At 37.6% G+C, this 21,677-nt stretch overlaps 1 protein-coding gene across 1 annotated transcript in view; it reads right to left on the reverse strand.

The window, feature by feature from the left end:
• The window catches only part of LOC127619059 (collagen alpha-1(XX) chain), a 50,209-nt gene that overhangs the window by 24,073 nt on the left and 4,459 nt on the right, over nucleotides 1-21,677 (reverse strand). The window contains exons 3-17 of the mRNA XM_052091788.1: nucleotides 20,321-20,425; nucleotides 18,504-18,647; nucleotides 15,275-15,430; nucleotides 11,050-11,241; nucleotides 10,078-10,242; nucleotides 9,850-9,969; nucleotides 9,144-9,308; nucleotides 3,678-3,836; nucleotides 3,320-3,489; nucleotides 2,694-2,823; nucleotides 2,456-2,601; nucleotides 2,244-2,373; nucleotides 758-897; nucleotides 480-606; nucleotides 47-186 (exon numbers count right to left, since the gene is read on the reverse strand). Of these exons, the coding sequence (XP_051947748.1) occupies nucleotides 47-186; nucleotides 480-606; nucleotides 758-897; nucleotides 2,244-2,373; nucleotides 2,456-2,601; nucleotides 2,694-2,823; nucleotides 3,320-3,489; nucleotides 3,678-3,836; nucleotides 9,144-9,308; nucleotides 9,850-9,969; nucleotides 10,078-10,242; nucleotides 11,050-11,241; nucleotides 15,275-15,430; nucleotides 18,504-18,647; nucleotides 20,321-20,425 (2,189 nt within the window). The remainder of the gene's footprint in view (nucleotides 1-46; nucleotides 187-479; nucleotides 607-757; nucleotides 898-2,243; nucleotides 2,374-2,455; nucleotides 2,602-2,693; nucleotides 2,824-3,319; nucleotides 3,490-3,677; nucleotides 3,837-9,143; nucleotides 9,309-9,849; nucleotides 9,970-10,077; nucleotides 10,243-11,049; nucleotides 11,242-15,274; nucleotides 15,431-18,503; nucleotides 18,648-20,320; nucleotides 20,426-21,677) is intronic.

A 21,677-nucleotide genomic window follows, 5' to 3' on the forward strand; every position in this document is an offset into this window, starting at 1 on the left:
ATTTCTGAATGAAGCAATGTGTCAAGTGCTGAGAGTTAGAGCTTACCTGCCTGAGATCTCCTTCACTAAGGGAGATCCATTTGATGAGATAAGAGACCACATCATCTGCTGCGGCTTCCCATTGTACTGTTATGTCACTGCCAGAGAAGTTAGTTACTCTCAGGTCTGAGGGAGCAGGTACCTTCACTGAGAGATAGATTGGATGGATGGATGGATGGATGGATGGATGGATGGATGTTTGGTTGGGTGGGTGGATGGATGGAGGGATGAGTGGGTGGATGAATGGATGGATGAATGGGTGGATGGATGGATGGAGGGATGGGTGGGTGGATGAATGGATGGATGGATGGGTGGATGGATGAATGGATGTATTGAGGTGGAGGAATGCATGAAGATACAAAAATTCAAATGAGAAGAAATCCTCAAAATTTGCATTAGTGTGTCAAAAATTTGTCACAAAACATATGCATGTAACTTACAGGTAGTGACATTGGCTGTAACAGGAGTGGATAAGCCTTTTTCATAGAGTGACAGCACTGACACCAGATATCTAGAGAGTGACGACAAATTCTGCAGTAACACTGTGTTTACACCTTTGACCTCAACCTGAGAAGCAGGGAAAGAAAGAGTGTGACATACAGTAGCAAGATGTACTTTTATTACCAACATGAGACAAGAAAGCAAGGGCTGTACTACAAGCTGTGCAAGCAGAACATCGAGAATATAAAAAAGGGAGAGATGTCCTGGATCTGCTCACCTTCTTGACATCACTGCCATGATTGGTACTGTAGACGATGCGGTGGGTGGGAACATCGACAGCTCCAGGGACCCATGTGACCCTCAGAGTGCTGTGGCTGACCATAGGAAACTGTAAACTGAGAGGAGATGGCAATGGGACTGAAAGAGAGAAGATGAGAGGGAATGAGTAAAGGATCTAGAGGTAGACGGATTTGGTTTTATTTGTTGTGGTGCCGGACTAAATATGAGTCGTCTGATTTTTTCATGCATTTGAAACATAGTTCTTAGTTTCCTGTAGTGTTGGAAAGTCTGACACATTTCCGTGAATCGTTTTTTGCAAACTGTTTGTTTCAGTTAAAAAATTATTCAGTGATTCTTTTACAGTTTCGTCATTCACTGTAGTGTTCAAAGAGTATGTGTCTGGAGCAAAGAGAGTCAGTGCTAAAATAGCAATGAACAACACATCATTTACAGATGGTTGTTTAAATAGTTTCATTTTCCAGTAATATAGTTTTCATACAATTTTCATTTTGTGATTAACTTTGAGCAACTAGAATGTTACTGTAGTTAACTGAAGGTTAATTTTACATGAGAAGCAGCCATCTAGGTTTAATATTTACTAGAGTTGTCAAATTAATGCTGTCAAAAATGTAAAAGTTTAATGCGTTAATGTTTCTTAATTGTGATTAACATATTTATTGTTAATAAAGAATAAACCAGCATAAACTCTGGTTGGAAGGGCGGAACCTTTGTAATGTGTCGATGTTTCCACAAACGCACACAACAGTTATTCAGTGTCAGTGATAAAGGGATGGGGAAAGGATCTCTTGACTCTATTTGTTGTACAAAACAAGTCCAGATGGAACGCAGAATGAAACGGTTTTGACTGCTAGCGATTTTCAAATTGGTGCTTGACGCTGGTGTTGCTACTCTGATGCGGATCATGAATGTGGCTTCATGATTGCTCGAACAAAGCGGATAAAATGCATTTTGAGACAAATTACAGCACTTTCACAATTTGCAATTAATCACGATTCGCTATGAAAAATTATACGATTAATTGTGATTAAGAAATGTAATCGACTGATAGCAGTCATAGTACTTACATTTAGTGGGAGCATATGGGAAGAAAATCATTAGAACTGGCTGTTCACACAAAATGCATTCCTGCGTTCTGCTGCGATATTTTTTCATTGTTGCACAATGCACACTTGCATTAGACAGATGTCTTTGACCAATGCCAAGTTTCACATTGTTTTTGTTTCAGTGTCTCATGCAAACAGTGCTGCAAATTTAAGATGCTGTGTAAAGTTAAAAGATGCATCTATTTGCTGTGTTGCTTCTTGCTATTTTTTAAAGTAAGAACATGTTCTGTGTGAACAGCCCATAAGAGAGTGTTGGCATAGTAAAATTCTGAGTGGGATGGAAAAGTCAGTCCTGTACAGACATTCAATATAAAGGAAGATATGTTTATGTGTGAGTGTTGATAATAAATGACTATTTACAGGTGGTGCCGATAGCTGTGACTGGATCACTTGGGTCCTCGTCATAAAGAGCATAAAGAGTGACTGAATAATCTGTGGATGGCATCAGATCCACCAACTCCACATCTGTCTGAGCAGGTCCGATCTTTACCTGCCACAGGAAAAGTGTCAAACCATTGTAATTAGAGACAGCGCACTTAGCCACATGGGACATCACAATAATCCAAACTGACCTCTCTGGCATCATCAGGCTCTCCATCAGTGAGTGCTGAGTACAAGGCCATGTACTGCGTGGCTCCTGCAGTTGGCTGCCAGCTCACCTGCAGACTACTGGGGGAGGAGGCAGTGACCTTCAGAGCCTCAGGCATGGCCAATGGCACTTCAGAGAGGAGAAGACAGGTTTTTTGTGAGATATATACTGTATATATATAAATATAATTTATATTCATGAATTTCAGTGCTGAGACTCACATGTCGTGAAGGTGCCTCTAAGAGCAGAGCCCACATTGTTCCCATAGACAGGGAAGATGGATATATGATATTGTGTCTGTGAGGACAGTCCTGTCAGAAGTGTCGTGGAGTCTGTTCCATTCACCACCACCTGAGAGCAAAAATTATCCATGAAATAACACACCATCACTTTATTAATTTAAACAGAATATAAAGGATTTATAGTGAATAAGGACTTCAGACCACCTGTATGTCCTTTTTTTAACCCACACTAACCCTACTGACTTATATTGCATGGACAAAAACACCTCATACCTCCCTCAGAATATCTCTGAAGTGTTCAAAAGAACAAAGAAAGTCATACAAGTTTGAGATGGCATGAGGGTGAGTAAATGATTAATTTTAATTTCTGGATGAACTATTCCTTTAAGTATAGAAGCCAAGCTGATCTCTCATTCCCTGTGCTTTTAAATTTACATTCCACACTATAAAACACAGACATATCAAACCTCACTCAAGCGATTAATGCTTTAGACATCTTTACCACAGAACAGCCTTCAGGCATGTACCAATACATGGCAGCTACCAACTCCTAGATATGTAGAAAAAAAATGTGTGTCTAAGGGAGTGCAACAAACTTGGCTCACCTCCTTCAGACTCTGTTCTTCAGTGGTGTGGTACACCACTCTGTACTGCTGGGGAGCTCTGTTGGGGGTGGTCCAACGCAGATGCACCTCTCTCGAACTTAGTCCTACGTAGCGCAAATCAGTTGGGCTTGGATAGGACAGAACTGGATCCTGAGAGGGATGTTCCATTCCTTCTCCGCAAAAGACACACACACACACACACACACACACACACACACACACACACACACACACACACACACACACACACACACACACACACACACACACACAGACATGTTTTTGCTAAAATGTGAGTAAACAGTGATATTGTGTGGGAATGTGTTGAATCACCAGTTAATGTGTGTGATCGACATACTCTTCGCTTTAATACGATCTTCAATCTTGCCACAGACGATACGAGCTAGTCTTCCCACCAGTTTACTGAGCAGAGGAAAATCATTCACATTATACACATTTAGCTCCAGAGGCTCAGACGCCACCTGCCTCAACTCTGCCTCATCTGCATTTTTCACACCTAGTGTGGTTGGAAAGACATAAAGAAAGACATAACATATGTTATAACTACAGCAAAGGTCATTTTAATTACAACATACAGTATGTTCCCTTTCGACTCAGTACACTTGACATTGCGTCACTATGCAAATGGGAGTATCATTCTAAACAACCTAGTTGAAACCTCTCTACATTAATGGCAATTCTAATATTGGCTATGGTCTTTGAGTCCCACCCTTTTAGGCACAAATCTGTCTGCTATAAAATCCTCAGAAATGTCTTCTTTCAGGACAGCGATTCATCTAATCGAATCAATCTATCGAAATTGTCCTCTGTCTCATTATGTGGACATGTGGTGAGCTATTACTGACATTCCGACTGGGTGCTAAAAATTATCAAACATGGTTTTACAATCCAATTTGCAAGTTGGCCATCCCTTTTCTAGTTCTGTGGCGCTTGAATCGCACACTCTCAACTCAGAAACAGATCTTATCACACATCCGTCCTCTGGACTGATTTGTGCCAACAGATCTGAAGGACGCCTACTTTATGTACCAATTGCACTGCGTTACAGGTGGGTTTTTAGACTCGCGTTCGAGGGAACTGTGTATCAATTTAAAGTCCTTCCTTTCAGTCTGTCTCTGGCTCCCTGCACATTCACGATATGTATTGATGCGGCGCTCACCCCATTGAAAATGAATGGTTTACGTGTTTTCAATTACCTCATTATATATATATATATATATATATATATATATATATATATATATATATATATATATATATATACATTTGACAGGTGTTCTTTAAGTCTAATACTTTATTTTAATTCAATATTAATATAATTATACATATTATATACTCTGCACCCATCTACTGAGGTACTTCAATATGGGAATTAACATTCCTTGCATTTGAACATCATATTTACGGGCAAATAGCCGTCATTGGCGCCGTTGAAGCAAAGAATTGTGGGCTGTGAGTGCCCACGAAGGATACACCTCATGCATCCTCCGAATTCCCATGGAAGAAGGTCGCATTCGAAGTGTCCTACACGTTGTTGATGACGTATGCTCTGACAAATGCGACCTCCAAAGGACGCAGCCTTCCAAACGAGACACAGCCTGCATTAGAATTTGTGTTATCGTAGAGAGGTTTCCAACTAGGTCAAGCAGAAGGACAATCCCGAGGTTACGTAGCAATAATTAAAAAAAAAGCAATAATCCCTACAAAGCATCTTGGGATGCGATCCAATATTCTTTTATTAACTGCACATCTGTTAACACAGGGGTTATCAAACTAGGTTCTGGAGACCCCCAGGGGGCTACAATTAAAGTTCAGCATTGTAAGGCATCTCTAAAAGTGCTTTATAATGATACAATAAGGTTGTATTCATACATTAGTTAACTACATTAATTAAAATGAATTAGCAATATTTGAACAGCATTGTTTTGATCTTGTTTAATGTAAATTTCAACAAATACTAATACATTTGTAAAACTAAAAGTTGTATTTGTTAACATTAGTTATTGCATAATGAACTAACAAAGAACAATTGGGGTTTTTTTATAAATTAACATTGTTTAACAACATGTTAAAAAAATAGAGTAACACTTTGCAATAAGGTTTCATTCTTTTACATTAGTAAATGCGTTATATATCATAAACAATATATCAATAAACAATATATTTTACAGCATTTCTTATGCTGTAATTATTATTATTAATCTCAAGTGCATTCACTTATGTTAACATATACATGTTTGAATTTTTATGACTTTGAAAATATATTACTATATGTTGAGATTAATCTGAGGCAAGATTAATAAATATATGTACATATGTTCTGATAATATTTTAATTGAATTTGTTAATTTGGCTGTAGCACAATGCAATATACAGATTTTTTATTATTGTTTTGGTACTATTTTCACAAGCCAGTGGTACATTTTCAAAACACTTAGTTCAAAACACCAAACTGCTTTCATGAGGGTTGTACATGTTTCCTTTCATATAATCACTGTTTCAGAACACAAGATTATTGTGATGTGTTATAAGAACATTTACAACAGAACGATCTTCTTTCTATTTAGTCATTTTATCAATTTGTTCAGTCTGTAGCAAACAATGCAAGACAAATGCTTCAAATGAAACTTAAAGATGTTAAATATTATTTTTTTTACAGTTGTAATTACAACTACTAATGTAATTTACTGTACCGTACTCTTACAGTACAGTATGAATTGATAGTTTAGGAGTGAGTAATAACATTTACTTTTAGACATTTAGCAGATCTTTTTATAGTAACCAAAGTGAATTACAAATGAAACTCACACATTTGTCACAGTCCTGTAATATGCTTTACAGTAGTTAGGCCTTTGTTTACTGAATCACATAGTGGACAATAATGGGCTCATCAGATCCTGCCCTCATCCTCCTTCTGATGTGACCTCTGTGACCTCTGTGACTGGCTTCCAGTATACAAATTCATTGTTTGGTTCCTGTTCCTTGCAGTCTATCCTACGCTTTGTTGACAAATTGCAAATGCTCATACACACAATCTGAATGCAAACTGTAAACAATATTGGTTACTTATGATATAAATTGGCAATACTGTACCAGATGCATTATGTTTTCCTGTTCTGAACATGTGATTTACTGTAGATGTTGGTATTTTACAAACACATAAAATAGTCAAACCAGTCGAAAATCTATAGATATACCAAACGATTAATTGATTAACCATTATGATCAGTTGGATGAAATTATATTAAAATGAATTAAAACTGAATGAGGACAGATGCAAATAAAAGTTTTAATGTTAAACGCATTATGAAAGGCAGTTACTTTCAATGAAAGTTACATTGGCGGCCAAAAGTTTGGAATAATGTACAGATTTTGCTGTTTTGGAAGGAAATTGGTTCTTTAATTCACCAAAGTGGCCTTCAACTGATCAGAAATTACAGTCAGGACATTACTGATGTAATGAGAAACAGCTTTCTCTAGAAACTCATCAGTCAATTGTTGTTTTGAGGAATGAAGGTTATACGATGCTTGAAATTGCCAAAACACTGAAGATTTCATACAAATGTGTACACTACAGTCTTCAAAGACAAAGGACAACTGGCTCTAACAAAGACAGAAAGAGATGTGGAAGGCCAGATGTACAACTAAACAAGAGGATATTTACATCAGAGTCTCTAGTTTGAGAAATAGACACCTCACATGTCCTCAGCTGACAACTTCATTGGATTCTACCCGCTCAACACCAGTTTCATGTACAACAGTTAAGAGAAGACTCAGGGGTGCAGACCTTATGGGAAGAATTGCAAAGAAAAAGCCACTTTTGAAACAGAAAATCCAAAAGAAAATGTTACAGTGGGCAAAGAAACACTGACACTGGACAACATATAGTTGGAAAAGAGTGTTATAGATCTTAACCCTATTGAGCTTTTGTGGGATCAGCTAGACTGTAAGGTGCATGAGATGTGCCCAACAAGACAGCCACATCTATGGCAAGTGCTAACAGGAAGTGTGGGGTGAAATGTCACCTGAGTATCTGGACAAACTGACAGCTAGAATGCCAAAGATCTGTAAAGCTGTCATTGCTGCACATGGTGGATTTTTTGATGAGAACTCTTTGAAGTAGATTAAGAAGTTCTGACTTTTATTTTTAAATATTAATAGTCATTTTTCATGTTATTAATGTCCTGCTAACATTTTGATCAGTTGAATGCCACTTTGGTGAATAAAAGTACCAATTTCTTTCCAAAAGAGCAAAATCTGTACAATATTCCAAACTTTTGCCAACCGTGTATATATAGATGAAACACTTATTTGGTGTGGTGAAAATGTTACTTTGTGATTTTGTGTTTTGTATTTAGTCAATTGACAATATGCTAAATGTTTGAAAAAACAGCATTTTTGATTATCTGTATGATATACTATTATAGATATTAGAGTTTTGAAAATGTACCACATACTTGTGAAAATAGTACCAAAGCGAACAACAACAACAACAAAAAATCTTATTTATTATTATTTTTCCCACACAGTGTAAATGAGTCTTTATACTTGAACATATAGCTGCCTTTATATTTTAGAAAGTGGGTCCCTCACAAGGGATCATCATATTTCGGTGTCCTTGGCATCAAAACATTTGAAAACCACTGCATTAAAACATCAACTCCTGAATGGGTAAGGCATGAATAATAGCTATGTATACTGAACACACACATGAGAATAAATCCATGAACCAACCATAACCGCATGAACCAATAGGCCCTTTCCCACCCACTATTCCAGTACTTTTCCTTTAGTAACTTTCTAGATGAGAGCTCTTATGAGGAATGAGACACCCAAGGATGCTTTTCTCTTTTGCATTCGCATTAACAAAAGTACCTCCGTAGAGACGTCATCTAGTATTTTTCTTCTGACGTTGTTGCACGTGAGATTCAATAGCAGCAACAACAAAATCAACAACACTGATGGAGGACACCAGAATCGTATCTGCACTTTTGTTAGGGCTGTTTTATACAAATTTTGGTTGCATCCGAAAACATAGGCAGCTACCTTGCTGCCTAATCGGTTAATGGTTTAAATAGCAGCATATTTAGATGAATGAAACTCTTAAGGAAATTGGTCTCTGAAGAGTTTAAAAAGCACCGTAGTTTCATCCTACCTCCTTATACAACCTCTGAAGGAAGCATTTTCCCATTTTTGGATGCAACCTGTGTGTTCAGTTTACAGTTTAGGCTGGGTGTGCGGTGCACCGTTCTACACCCAGAGTGAGAGGAGAAACACCTCGCCTCGCTTCCATATAGCACACGCTTAACTCAGCAGAAAACATGTTGAAAACACATTATAAACCTATTTACCAACACAATCTTTTACAATAAAAGCTTTAATAACTCAAAATAAATTACTGTACTGAAATACTCATTTACTTAAACAATATGTCTTCGAGCAAATTAACCATGCAGAAAAATGCACGCAATTCTTCCCTCATGTAAACTAGATTTCATGATTGTTTGGTCTAAATAGAATTCAATTACTCACTCTCAATAAACATCTGATTATTTATATCCATCATCCCAGGAAAAGTACCTAAAATGGGCTTTGGTACCTGCAGTGGGAAAGGGCCTAATGTTTTCAAATCTATCCAATTTATCCAAATATATTTGGACATCTTTGTCAAACCATACACAACCATTATACACATGTATATTAATTTCTATCAAATTATATCTAGCCTAACCCCACCCATCATACATACAAGTCTTTGGGCACAGGGGTCTCTCCCATGTCCATGTAGTAATGAGGGTCTCACCAATAGCAATGATCTCCACGCCAGAGTTCTTCAACCTGTTGGCTGCAGTAATGGCATCGTCCTGAGATTTGCCATCAGTCAAGAGCAGCAAGAACTGTGGTGTGTTGGGCCGTGCCCCTGCCTCCTCCTTCAGATTGTTCTCAAGAACATGGATGAGAGCCTGACCTGTGATATACAGACCATTAAGTTAAAAATGAAAAGTGCTGATGTTCACAAGTCATCTTACAATTTATGGGCATGTCTTTGTATCAGTTTCATAAGATCAATGGAAACATAAGCTTTGATGTTATTGTAGTGAAGTTGGATAACCTGTATCTGTGCAGTCGTGATGGTTTAGATATTTATATATGATAAAAATATTTATTATAAACTGAAAAGTCCAACTCTAGATTCTGATTGGATGAGTCATGTTCTAAGTGAAATGACTGTATATGCACTTCTATGAGAGTGCATTTTATATTAATGTGCCAAGTTGTTATTTTGCAACCACAAAAATAGCCTACAGTTAGGATAATGAACTAAATTTTTTTGTACTTTCTATTGAACATTAGTAACTTTAATCATATTGCACTCTGCTTCGTGATGTGAAAGAACATCCTTTACCCATGGTTAAATCACTGTAACACACGTCCTTGAGTGCTTGTAACACATGTCCTTATTTAATCTTTATGTAATCATGAATTTTAAGGTTGGCGTGTACACATACCCGTGAAGGTGTTGCCTCCCTTGTATCTGAAGTTCCTGACGGCCTCCAGGAGCGGCTCTCTAGAGGTGAAGTTATTAAGATTCCACTCTGTGCGTGGGTCTCCACTATATTGAGATAACGCTGACATGATAACAAAATGTCAACCTTTATTTGAATGAAAATGTCAATATTATTTGCATTCTTTGTCAATTTCAATGTACTGTATATAGCTCAGAAATAACATCTCACCTATCTGCACGCCCTCTGGGCCAATGTGAAAGGGAACGACCAGGCCCTCTAAGAAGTCGCGCACCTTTCTAAAGTTGGTACGGCCGATGCTCCAGGATCCATCCACTAGAAGGACCAGATCTGCCTGTGCACCTGTGCTGCATTTAAACGACTTTCGTGTAGATACTGCAGGAGATGGACAGGAATTAAATGGACAGGGGGACAATACTATTGTTTTACTACAGGCTAACATAAGAGTTAAGAGAATATAAATGTTTTAGTGAATATCTTTTAATGTCTTTAAGTCTGTGCATGAAGGGCCGGCCTGTGGGTTTGTGGGGCCCTTTGCAAGATAGCATTTTCATTCATAATATAACACTTCGCAGGCCCCCCTTCAGTATCCTGGGGCCCAAGGTGGCCGCCTGTACTGTCTATAGGATGGGCCGGGTGTGCATGTGTCGGTGCAAGTACAGTTTGTTTTGCTGTAAGCAACTGTGCATGATCAAAGGCTTTTTATCTGCAAACATTTTGCAATCCTCTCTGTACTTACATCAATCTATTTTTAAACCTATTTCGAAAGATCCTGTGTGTGTATTTGTGAGAGTTCCTACATTGTGCATTCCTATCTATTTGTGTGTGTTTTTATGGGAGAAAGGAGGGCACAAATTTCAGTCCTGGAGGCAAACAAGTGGCTCTGATAACAACCTACACAGTGTCATTAACTCTGTTTTGTCCCTAATTCTGTTATTAGCCCCCACAAATATAGACACAGAAAACATCAACAAAGCCCATTAACTCTATTAAGCACTGACCGTAACTTGTTCCCTGGCCTGTATGCCAGGTGTCTCTTAGTAAATGTAGATTAAACACAATAAATGTTAGTACTACAAATGTTCATGTGGTGTAATTCATCTCTCTTTACTTTCAAATAAAACCTGTGATGTCTTTCTAATACTGTGTTGCCCTGATTATGTTCATTATATGTGGTGTTACCTGTGGCAGTTTGGGTTGGGGAGGTTTTCTTTGGTTTATCAGTGTTAGGGAGCTCATCTTTTACTGGCTTCCCTCTGGTGTCTCCTTGATAATTTTTATCCTCAGTCTTGAAACGGTTCTTGTCTTTTTTCCACTTATTCTCTTTTGTACTTTTCTCAACCTCTGGCTCAACCTCAGGTAAAGCAGGGGGCTCTATGGTCACACATATTACAATTAGAACATTATGATAGATAGACAGACAGACATATAGATAGACAGATACACAGATAGACAACTATAAGTATGCCATTCATAGGTTAATTGTCTTTAAAACTGTAAACACTGTGTCGGTATAAAAAAAAATATTTTAGCGATCCCTCTGGCCGTACACAACTATATTGACTTAACCAGTGTCTGGATTGAACCAGTGAGTTGGGTGCCCTACAGAAGATGGGGGCATAGTCAGAAGGCTGTTTAATAGTGTAATATATAATTGTAATTCTGCTTGGTGACGCTGAAAGTACACACTTTTTAAAGGGATCGTTCACCCAAAAAAGAAACATTCTCTCACCATTTACTCATTACCCTCAGGCCATCCCAGATATGCATGACTTTCTTTCTTCTGCTGAACACAAGCAAAGATTTTTAGAATAACATCTGAACTCTGTTTGTCCATATAATAAAAGTGAATGGTGGCCAGTACTCTGAAAGTAATCCACATGACTCCAGTGGATAAATCCATATCTTCAGATGCAATATAATAAGTGTGGATGAGAAACAGATATTTAATTCTTTTTTTACTTTAAATTCTCCTCCCTGCTGAAAACAAATTAAGAAGAATGTGAAAGTGGAGATTTATAGTAAAAAAGGACTGTTTTTATTGCTCTGTTTCTCACCCACACATATCTGAAGATATGGATTTAACCACTGGAGTCACATGGATTACTTTTATGTGCCCTTTGGGTGCTTTTTGGACCTTCAAAAATCTGGTCACCTTTCACTTGCATTGAACCTACAGAGCTGAGATATTCTTCTAAAAATAATTGTTTGTGTTCAGCAGGAGAAAGAAAGTCATATACCTCGGAGATGGCATGAAGGTGAGTAAATGATGAGAGAATTTTTGGGTGTACTATCCCTTTAAGCTAAGTTCTGTGTAGTTCTGCGTTTGTCATTGTCAAGACAAATGGCTTGTTTTATGTTTCTTCTGGTTGTGTGCCAAATCAACATGTAATAAAATACTGTTTTTGCAATGGGGCAGCAATAAATGTTAAATTAGATAAATGCAAGAGAGGAGACCAATTACAATTCAGTATACAAATGTTATAGTGTAGGTACATTTTTGAATGGTGAATATTTTAACAATGTAAAGTGGGATCATTTCTCATTTTAATCTTATATTTCTTAAAAAGTATCAAGTTTACACAAAGCACTATATAATACAGTTTTTGGTTACTATTTACAAATGTTCTTTACTGAGTGAGTACACACTGAGTGTTCAAAACCCTGTCTTTGTCTTCAATATTGATTGATATTTAGAGCTGTCGGGTCAGATTTGGTGCGAAATCGCTGGCTTATGTCATTCATCCTTGCGTGTTTATGTCTTGTCCTTAAGCTCAGAAAAGAAGGACTGGCTGTATCTCACGCATGTCAGCTTGAGAAGCTATGCCAGTTCAATCTGTCGCAGTACAGTACAGCAGCGACAGGACATCAGTCTACGAATGGTTGTTTAATCTGTTTAGTGAAGTTGTTTACTTGCTATAATGCTTGGATATGTTTATTGGTAGGGTTGTTGAAGCTTATATTGGTTGTCATAAAGGGGTGAACTGGGACTAAAAAGCCTCATCTCAAGTTGTTTATATTGTACCGATTTCATATCATAGTAATGTACATATTAATTTGTTTCTCATGTAACCATCTCTCTATTATAATTTTACTTCCAAAGAATTGATTAAAGAAACAGTGTATTTTTATATTGCATATTTCTTAATATTATTGTCAAATTAATCATGTATATTTAATCTCCATTATTATTCTTGAATATCGTTTTGTGTTTTTTATATTACAGTCTTATTACAGCTGTAGATTTTAATATAAAAATAACTGTGTTCCATTAAACTCGTATCAGCCATATCACAGGTTTCACCTCTTAAATTGATATGTGCAGTACAATACAAACGTAAATGTGTAGTGGATAAAACATTTGAATAATCATATTAAAATATTTAAATATCAGTTTTGTTTATCTTCCTCAAATAATGTAATATATTGGTTATAAATGTTTAAACCAATAACATAATATCAACATGAACATTTTGAAAAAAGCATGTTATGGCTCTGCAGGTGAATATTTCCAAGCGATGATCACAGGCAAAGCAGATAACCTCAAACCATGAGATTAATCCACACAGAAGAACAGTGTTGAAACACAACTCATGTAAAATGTTCATCTGCAAGTTGCTTGCAATCTTAGGTTTCAACCACAGATGTCGCCAGAGAGCCCAAAGTTCTGTAGTGCAGCTTTTAGCTAAAAGAGTAACTGCAGAAAAAAATTCAAAAATAAATAGAATTTTTAAGAATATCAATACTAACTTGCAAGCACTGTAATAAAAATCAATGAGTTATACAAATCAAGATACAGTAAGTCACAATAGCCATGGGATCCACCTGTATTCCCATACCCCGTCATAGTCCTAAACAGGCACTTAGCATAGGGTCCCCTCCATGTCCTGTCCACCTATCCCATTTCTGCAGCTTTGATTACAGGTGTGTGTGGGAGAATGGACTCTTATTAATAAATTAGTAAAGGAGCTGACGCCAGTCCAACCATCTGCAGTTCCACCAGTAAAACATATATAATAACAGAGATTTGCCAGGACAGAAGGTCAGCACACAGCACACTGAAGTTCCACTTGAACACTGGGTAGGGCAGGAACAATAAAAGTATGTTGAGTTGGTCACCTGGAGATGTTATGCAGTTAATACTTCAGTTTAATCATTTAAGGCCAATTTTACATATCCTGTGCCAGTTGCAAATAAGCGGAAATCTGCAATAGCTGTAACGTAAGACCTTAAAACACATCTACAGGAAATAAAGTGATTTCTGGGTTACCACACTGAAGGCTATATTTACTAAACAGTTGACCCAGTTTTGTGCAATATCTCAGCACAAAAACTCTCATTTACCAACCACCTGCAATTTATTTTAACAAGGCACTAAATGTGCTGAAATAACGCTATTTTAATAAGTCAATGTCTGGTTCTAAAATTAACACCCGGCATGAAGCCAATGTGGGTAAAGAATTCTTAAAATACAGGAACCAAATTATTTTTAATGACGTTTGTTCCATTAACAGATCTTGAATGTTCATTCTTTCAGTCATGCATAGAGAAGCCATTTCTGCACTACCATTCAGAGGTGCTGCAACACCACTATGAATCTACAGCATGAAACATATGGAAGTCGTGCAGTGCCATTTAAAAAAGAAGAAACAAATGATCAATCTATTAATTTGAAAATAAAAATGTGTATAAATAAACCAATTTATAAATGGACTAATAAATAAGCACATTTAAAATGTTAATTTTTTTTATTATATTTAACAATTAAATTGTGCATTAATAAATCATCTATTTAATTCATGTTTTAAATGCAATTAAATGTAACTATAAAATCACATTAATAAGTCACTTTTAAATGCACCTTTTAAATCACGTTTTAAAAAAGCATTTGGCAGTTGCTTTTCTTTGTCTATTTGCTAATGGCTTTTCTTTTTCTTTTTACTTTAGCTTTTCTTTATCCATTTGACAGAAGAGTTTAAATATGCCATTACACAGTTGACACGTGGGAGCAACAAATTAATTTCGACTCAGTATTAAGACAGAGGGTGTAAGGAGATGTAAGACGGTCTGTCATTGGATGACTATTGATAGAGGTTTACGTGTTCTATGAAGCCCATGCAAAAGAAACAGACATAAGGCATGTCAGAAGTTAATGGTCACTTGTTGCTGCTGCAGTTAAACGCCATGTGCGGTCCTCCCTGAACGAGTACAGTGGTGTGTCCAGGAAGGGAGCATGCGGGGCCCCATGCTCACGCTCCAACTGCAAGTGTCTGTCACTGCATGTGTACCTTGCATCAAGGCAACAGATGTCTTCTTTTCAAAAAATATTGCATCGTGTCAATAAACAGATTTGTAATTAACACCTGGGAAACTGGCGATGGGCAGACAATGTTTGCAGGTACTCTACCTGTGGTTGTTGGTTCTTGGTAGAGTACAGAGGGCAGGGCTGCCAGAGCTTCTGACACATCATCCACCTCCCCAGAACCAGAGCCAATGGCTGGAATCTTCTTTTTCTGCTCCCTGTTCCCACTGCGGATTAACTCCTCCTCACGCAAACCATCAACTGGGACACACCAGGAGGGAGAGGAGGAAAAGATAATGGGGGAAAGAGGAGATGGAAGGGACAAACCATGACTACATGACAGACAATAAAAACATATGAATTAAATGATAAAATGAATTAATTGATCACATTAATTAAAATATTATTTATTGTTAATTTATTTGATAAACTATTAGACAAATTATTAGTTGTCAGCTTATTATAAGCCAACATAAAGACCCCATGAAATAGCATGACCGGCACAGTTTTCTTTACTGTGTTTACGTATTCGTAGTTTGGTCAGGACATATTGAAGGGCTTGTCCATTTGTTTTCAAATAGCCAATAGCCTTTAGTTTATGTCACAGCCATGAGCCACGATTTACTTTTTGGTAGTCAGTTGCAGGTGTTATTAGGGGGAGGGACATTTCATTTTAGAGAGCATTTGATTGGACAAAAATATGTGCAGTGCAAGAATCAATATTTCTGGTCTGTTTTCCAGGAAGAGAGTCACATTTTGAAATGCATATAACTGCTAAAATGTAATTTTGTAAACTTATAGCAGTATACTAGCATATAGATATAGAAAACAACAATTCTGATTGAACAATCTTAAAGTTTATTTAGATCCTTTTATGTCAAAGAAGGCCAAAAAGTAAAGTTCACATCTAAATGGTGTTTAAGCCCCAGTTTATCAACACCAGCACCTCTTTGATATTTAAGCCGATTCACATGAAAAAACTAAGTGCATGCTTTAGCTGTTATGAGTGAACAATGGAATAATCCTTCCCAGACAAGCAAGCCTGTCCCTCTAGCCAAACCATACAGGCGCCTGTCCAGACCTGCACAGCTCGACACAGTAACCTACTCTTCCAACCTACAGTCAACCTCTCTCCTCTCAACATACCACAGATATTTAGCATAGTCTGCATCTTTTGACAATGAGAACACTATGCCCAAATTAATCTTTGTCTGGAATAAAGTCTGATTTCCTCCACTGCATTGCTTTTATGGCATAAATATACATTCTTATTTGAGGACTTTAACAGCAAGGGTGAAATCTGAATGGTAAGATGAGTTCTCCATTCATTAAGCTGTTTCATCATCACATATCATGATTCTTACAGGGTGGTCTTGTAGGTGGGGCATTACCAGAGGCTATTTGGCAGAGACAGGCCAGTCAATTCTATTAAAATTAATGGGAGAAATTGGAATGGCCAACAGTCAGCGGATGTAGAAAGGAAGTTTAACCTTACAGGTTAAGAGCCAATCACCTTTTAGATATAGACATCACCCATCAATCTACTCAAGAATATGCATGCGCATTAGCTATACCAGCCCAGAATTTTTTTTTTTTGCATAATCTGTGACAAAGAAGCACAATTTATTATACCAGTGCTGATTTGAAATAAGTTCTATTAATGTAATCTTGACAAACCTTTTTGGAGATTTAGGTCTTTCCCCATGCAAGTAAATAGGAGCTGCACTTGAATGCCATTTGGTTACATAAAAAAACAGCTGCCCAATCTGCCCGAAAGCATTCCAAAAATGGCAGCCGAGTGGACTGACTTGCTAAAAAGACTTTGTTATTATTTTGTTTATTAAGGGAATTCCAAACGTATTCGGTACCTATAAAAACACAAGCATCATGCCAGAGATTTCATTTAGAGTTTATCACAGCCTGTAATCCTGCAGGAATCCTCTATCCAACACAACAGTCAATTACAGACAGTCCCAAGTCAAGTCAAGTCAAGTGAGTCAAGTGATCCCCCTCCCAAATGGGTGAATACTGTGTTTGTGTGTGTAAACTGAGTTTGAGGTGAGTTAAAAGTAGTTTTTCATTGACATAACAAAAGGACTGTACCTTGTTGACGGATCATGACGGCTGGGAACTACTTCAATAATGATGTACGGATTTCTGTTTTTCGCAAACATACAGCACTTAACTGTGGGAAAATCCCTCACCTACAACAACCCATTTTGAAACAATCCCATAAATTGATCAAGAAAAATGGTTCTGAAACATATCTACAGACAAAAATAAAGAGAAGCTGTGTCCCAGATGATGCACCATACACTATGCACTTATAGAATATACTATGCACTCAGCCACGTAGCGTAAGAATTTTCAAAGTGTTTTATCGTCCCAAATGGAACACTTAACAATTTTTACTACACGGAAGCATTCGCCATTTAACAGCTGATGAAAGTGATGTTTCACACGCAAGTGATGGGTTGCCATTCAGTTTGACACTTATATCTCAAATAATGTACTGTACATATTCACACAGTGTGGGGTGATGGTAAAGCAATCAACTCATATTTGAAAGGTGCCACAGTTACCACATTCTCCATTATTTACAATTGATTTGTCAGACTAGCAATGCAGCCAGGTAACTCCGCCCCTTTCGTTATGAATAGCAAGTCACAAACGCTGACTGCTTGAAGTTTCCAAGGCTGAATTCGGAATTGCATACTACCCATACTACTCGCCCTACTTGAAATAGTAAGAGTAGCATGGTAGTATGCAATTCTGGACTCTGACCAACATTCCACACTCCGTTTTGACAGTTGTAGTAGTGCATCATCGAGGTACTCATAGTACACTTTGTTTTGTTACATTTTAGTGTAAACATCGCACTCCTTACACTACAAAATGGTGCAGAAGTGTGCGGTTTGGGATGTACCAAGAGACTTGGAGTGTGGATAGCAGAATTGGATAGCAACTGGGTAGCAACATGCTAACAACCACACATAACACCTTATCAACAGCATTTAATCTAGCTAGCAACCACCTTAAACACCTTTGCATAACAACATGCTAAAAAACTGCCCAGGCCACCACCCAAAACCTTAGCACTTTTGTGGCATTTGTTGAACAGGCAAGTACCACTCAAATTTTCTTCAGAAATCTTTTTATCTCTCTCTCTCTCTCTCTCTCTCTCTGAACCTTTTCACATAATCCTCCTTTCCCATGATCATTCACTTATTAATTGAGTCAGGACCTGTTCCTCATCAGTTTATATGACTACAGCCTTCCTCCATTCCATGCACTCTGATTCTCTCATACTCTCTCACTCATCCTCCACTCTTACTGGTGAAGCGTCTCTTTGCAATGAGTTTCTCCTGTGTTCCATTGAGTGCTAAGACTTGTAGGTGGTATTCTTGTCTGGAGTCCAGGCCTGCCACTGTGGCTCGGCCGCGTGTGGTTGTCAGCATTAGCTCTGGCTGAGGAACCTCTGTGAAAGATAAAGAGGTGTTATAGATTTAAGGGAATTTACTACATTTTATGCTCCTTCCATTTCATTCAATATGAATGGAGAACGAGAACGCAAGCATGCTTTCACAGCATACTCAAGTTCAAGTCTGGCGAACTCTGAAATGCAAAACACATTTGACCAATTTAGGATGTACACATCACAGATTTACTTGTCTAAAAATATAATATGGGGGAATGACAGAGCCATCATCCGATATAACACAGGTTTAAAAGAATGTCCCATTACACAAATGTTAAAAGTAATAGTGGTTTTAAAGTTCTCATTGTAAAGTACGCCAAATAATTTAGTGAATTATGAAAATGTTTATCTAGGGTGGGATTTTAAACCTTTCATCCTCCAACATTTCAACTATTGACCTTTAACCTCTGGTTTAAAACCCTGGATCTAGAGAATGGGCAGTGAGTTGATTGTGCATATTATACAGATTAGGTGATTAAGTGAACATCAATCACGCTGTATGTCAGTAATGTGTAAGAAGATGGCACAGTGTTAGAATGTATTATTACATATGGTTGCCCATTTCTGTCTGTCTACGCACTATGGGACATGTATGATATTTGTTTTTCTGTGTGAACTTTCTTGAGATTCTCTGAACTCACCTAGCTGAAAACTGGGGTGGAAAAGAAGATAAGAGAAACTTAGATAAGAAAGATAAAGGGGAGGGAGTGAGTGAGTGAGTGAGAGAGCAGGAATTTGAAAGAGGCGCATTGGAAGGGTGAGGATAGAAGGGGTTTGACGGAAAGATACAGTGGTAACAAGCAAGATAGGTAAGATATAACAGACAGAAGCGTACGAGGAGACTTATCCTCATTCCATCATTGTTTAAAAATTCTCACACATTCCTTAACTGTCCTGAACAATCTGATAGAGAATGAAAAAAGAAAGAAATAGAAAGAAAGAGAGAAAGATGGAAAGAAAGAAAGAAAGAAAGAAAGAGAGAAAATGGAAAGAAAGAAAGAGAGAAAGATGGAAAGAAAGTAAGAAAGAAAGAGAGTAAAAGTAAAAAAGAGAAAAACAGAAATAGAAAGAAAAAGAAAGTAAGAAAGAGAGAAAGAAAGAAAAAGAAAGGAAGAAAGAGTAAAGAGAGACAGAAAGAAAGAAAGAAAGAGAGAAAGACAAAGGAAGAAAAGAGAGAAATAAACAAAGAGATAGCAAAAAAGAGAAAGAAAGACAAAGAAATGAAGAAAGAAAAGAGAGAAATAAACAAAGAGAGAGTAAAATAGAGAAAGAAAGATAAATAAATAAAGGAAGAAAGAAACAGAGAGAGAGAGAGAGAAAATAAGAAAGAAAAAATTATTTTGAGGGTTAAAAGGGTTTTATACTATCATACCAATGAGATTTTAGCAAATATCTAAATATTTAGCAGACGATATTGGTTGCTGCCGATGCCCTTGAGAATGCCTGATTGTGATTTATGATTTGCAATTTGTTTGTTATTATGAGTTGTGATAAATGAGGCCAATAGAATCATGATAATGTTTATCTAGTTGGCAGTGAGCTGACACTGCATACTGTATACACTGTAGTAGTATACAACATATGTAAGGAAAAGCTGTTCACCAATTTCACATTTAATCACAACAGCTTTTCTCTAAAAGCCCCTCCAGTATCCACAATTAGAGCAGTCTCACCTGTAATGGGCCGTACACGGACCTTATAGCCCTGCACTGGCCCCTCTGCCTCCTTCCATTTCATCTGCAGCCGATCTTCAGACAGAACTGTCAGCTTCAAACGGCCTGGAAGCATATACAAAAGATTCATGGAGCAATTTTCAAGGAAATGCAAGTTCACAACATGTTATAAGCAAAGCAATGCATATGTGTAAAGAATGAAGTCATTTATAGTTGATTTCTACAGTATATGGACACACAATGTAAGTGTGAGTGTGTGTGTGCATGTGTGTCAATGGTCAATGTGTCTGTATGCACAGAGTGACCAGTGGACAAAAAAAAGCTTGTAACTGTCAGAAAGAATCATGGGAAAAGAGCTCTGTATTTAGGGATTTTAGTTAGGCTGAGAGCTGAATTTCTTCAAAGATCAAAGCCTTCCTCTAGACGCCTCTTTTTCTCAACTTCCCCTCTGAGAAGTTCTAATATTTGAACGGGACGTTTTTCATTCAGTCCTCCTTTTCCTTCATCACTGTTCTCTTGCTCAACTCTGCCCTTGTCCTCACCTTATCTACATAATTTCCACATGCCAACTTGCCACAATCCCCCTCTTTCATATTCCTTGCTGTCTTTCCCTCTTCCCAGCTGTCCAAGACCACTCAAAGCAGGCACTGTAATGGCTTACAGGGTAACAGGGGGTTGAAGACCACAGGAAATCTGCCTTTCGTTGGGGTTGAAGGTCAGTCTAAAAGGGGGCTGCTTGCATGTACTGTCAATACCCAGATGAGAGTTAAAACTGGGAAATCCCCAAAAATCACAAATATTTTTGGTCCCTCTTACTGACCAGTCTGTAGCCTTTATAAGTAAAGGCACATTTTCACTCTTTTGTAGTGTGGTAACATAAATATCAATGCTCTGCATTAACTGGCAGTGGATCAGAGCCGAAAAGAAGGTTTCCGCCCGACAGCAGCACCACCAAGCCAGAAGTCAACAAATGTGCAGCCAATCGTTCAGACAAAAAAACAGAGCAGAAAACAGGCAAAGCATGTATCCTGTAGGGAAGACAGTGATAACAAGAAGACTAAAGAGCACACATAAATTATTTCAAGCATTTTGAAGACAAATTTCTTTGCCAAATGTGACAACATCCACTGAGGGCTTTGTGCAGCTGTCTGGGGATTGCACAACAGCCTGCAGTAAATTTGCATTCTACAGAGTATTCTTCTCTGGTGAGATGCTTACCAAGAGTTTCCTTCCCTTGGGGAAAGTAGTGTATAGAATGAATGTACAGCTAAACGTTTGAGATGTGGAGTGAAAAACTTTACTCAGAAGATTTTAATCTGTTTCAGTATATTTGAATATACAGTACCATGCAGAAAAT

This window comes from Xyrauchen texanus, chromosome 25, assembly GCF_025860055.1.
Source record: "Xyrauchen texanus isolate HMW12.3.18 chromosome 25, RBS_HiC_50CHRs, whole genome shotgun sequence".
NCBI lineage: Eukaryota > Metazoa > Chordata > Actinopteri > Cypriniformes > Catostomidae > Xyrauchen > Xyrauchen texanus.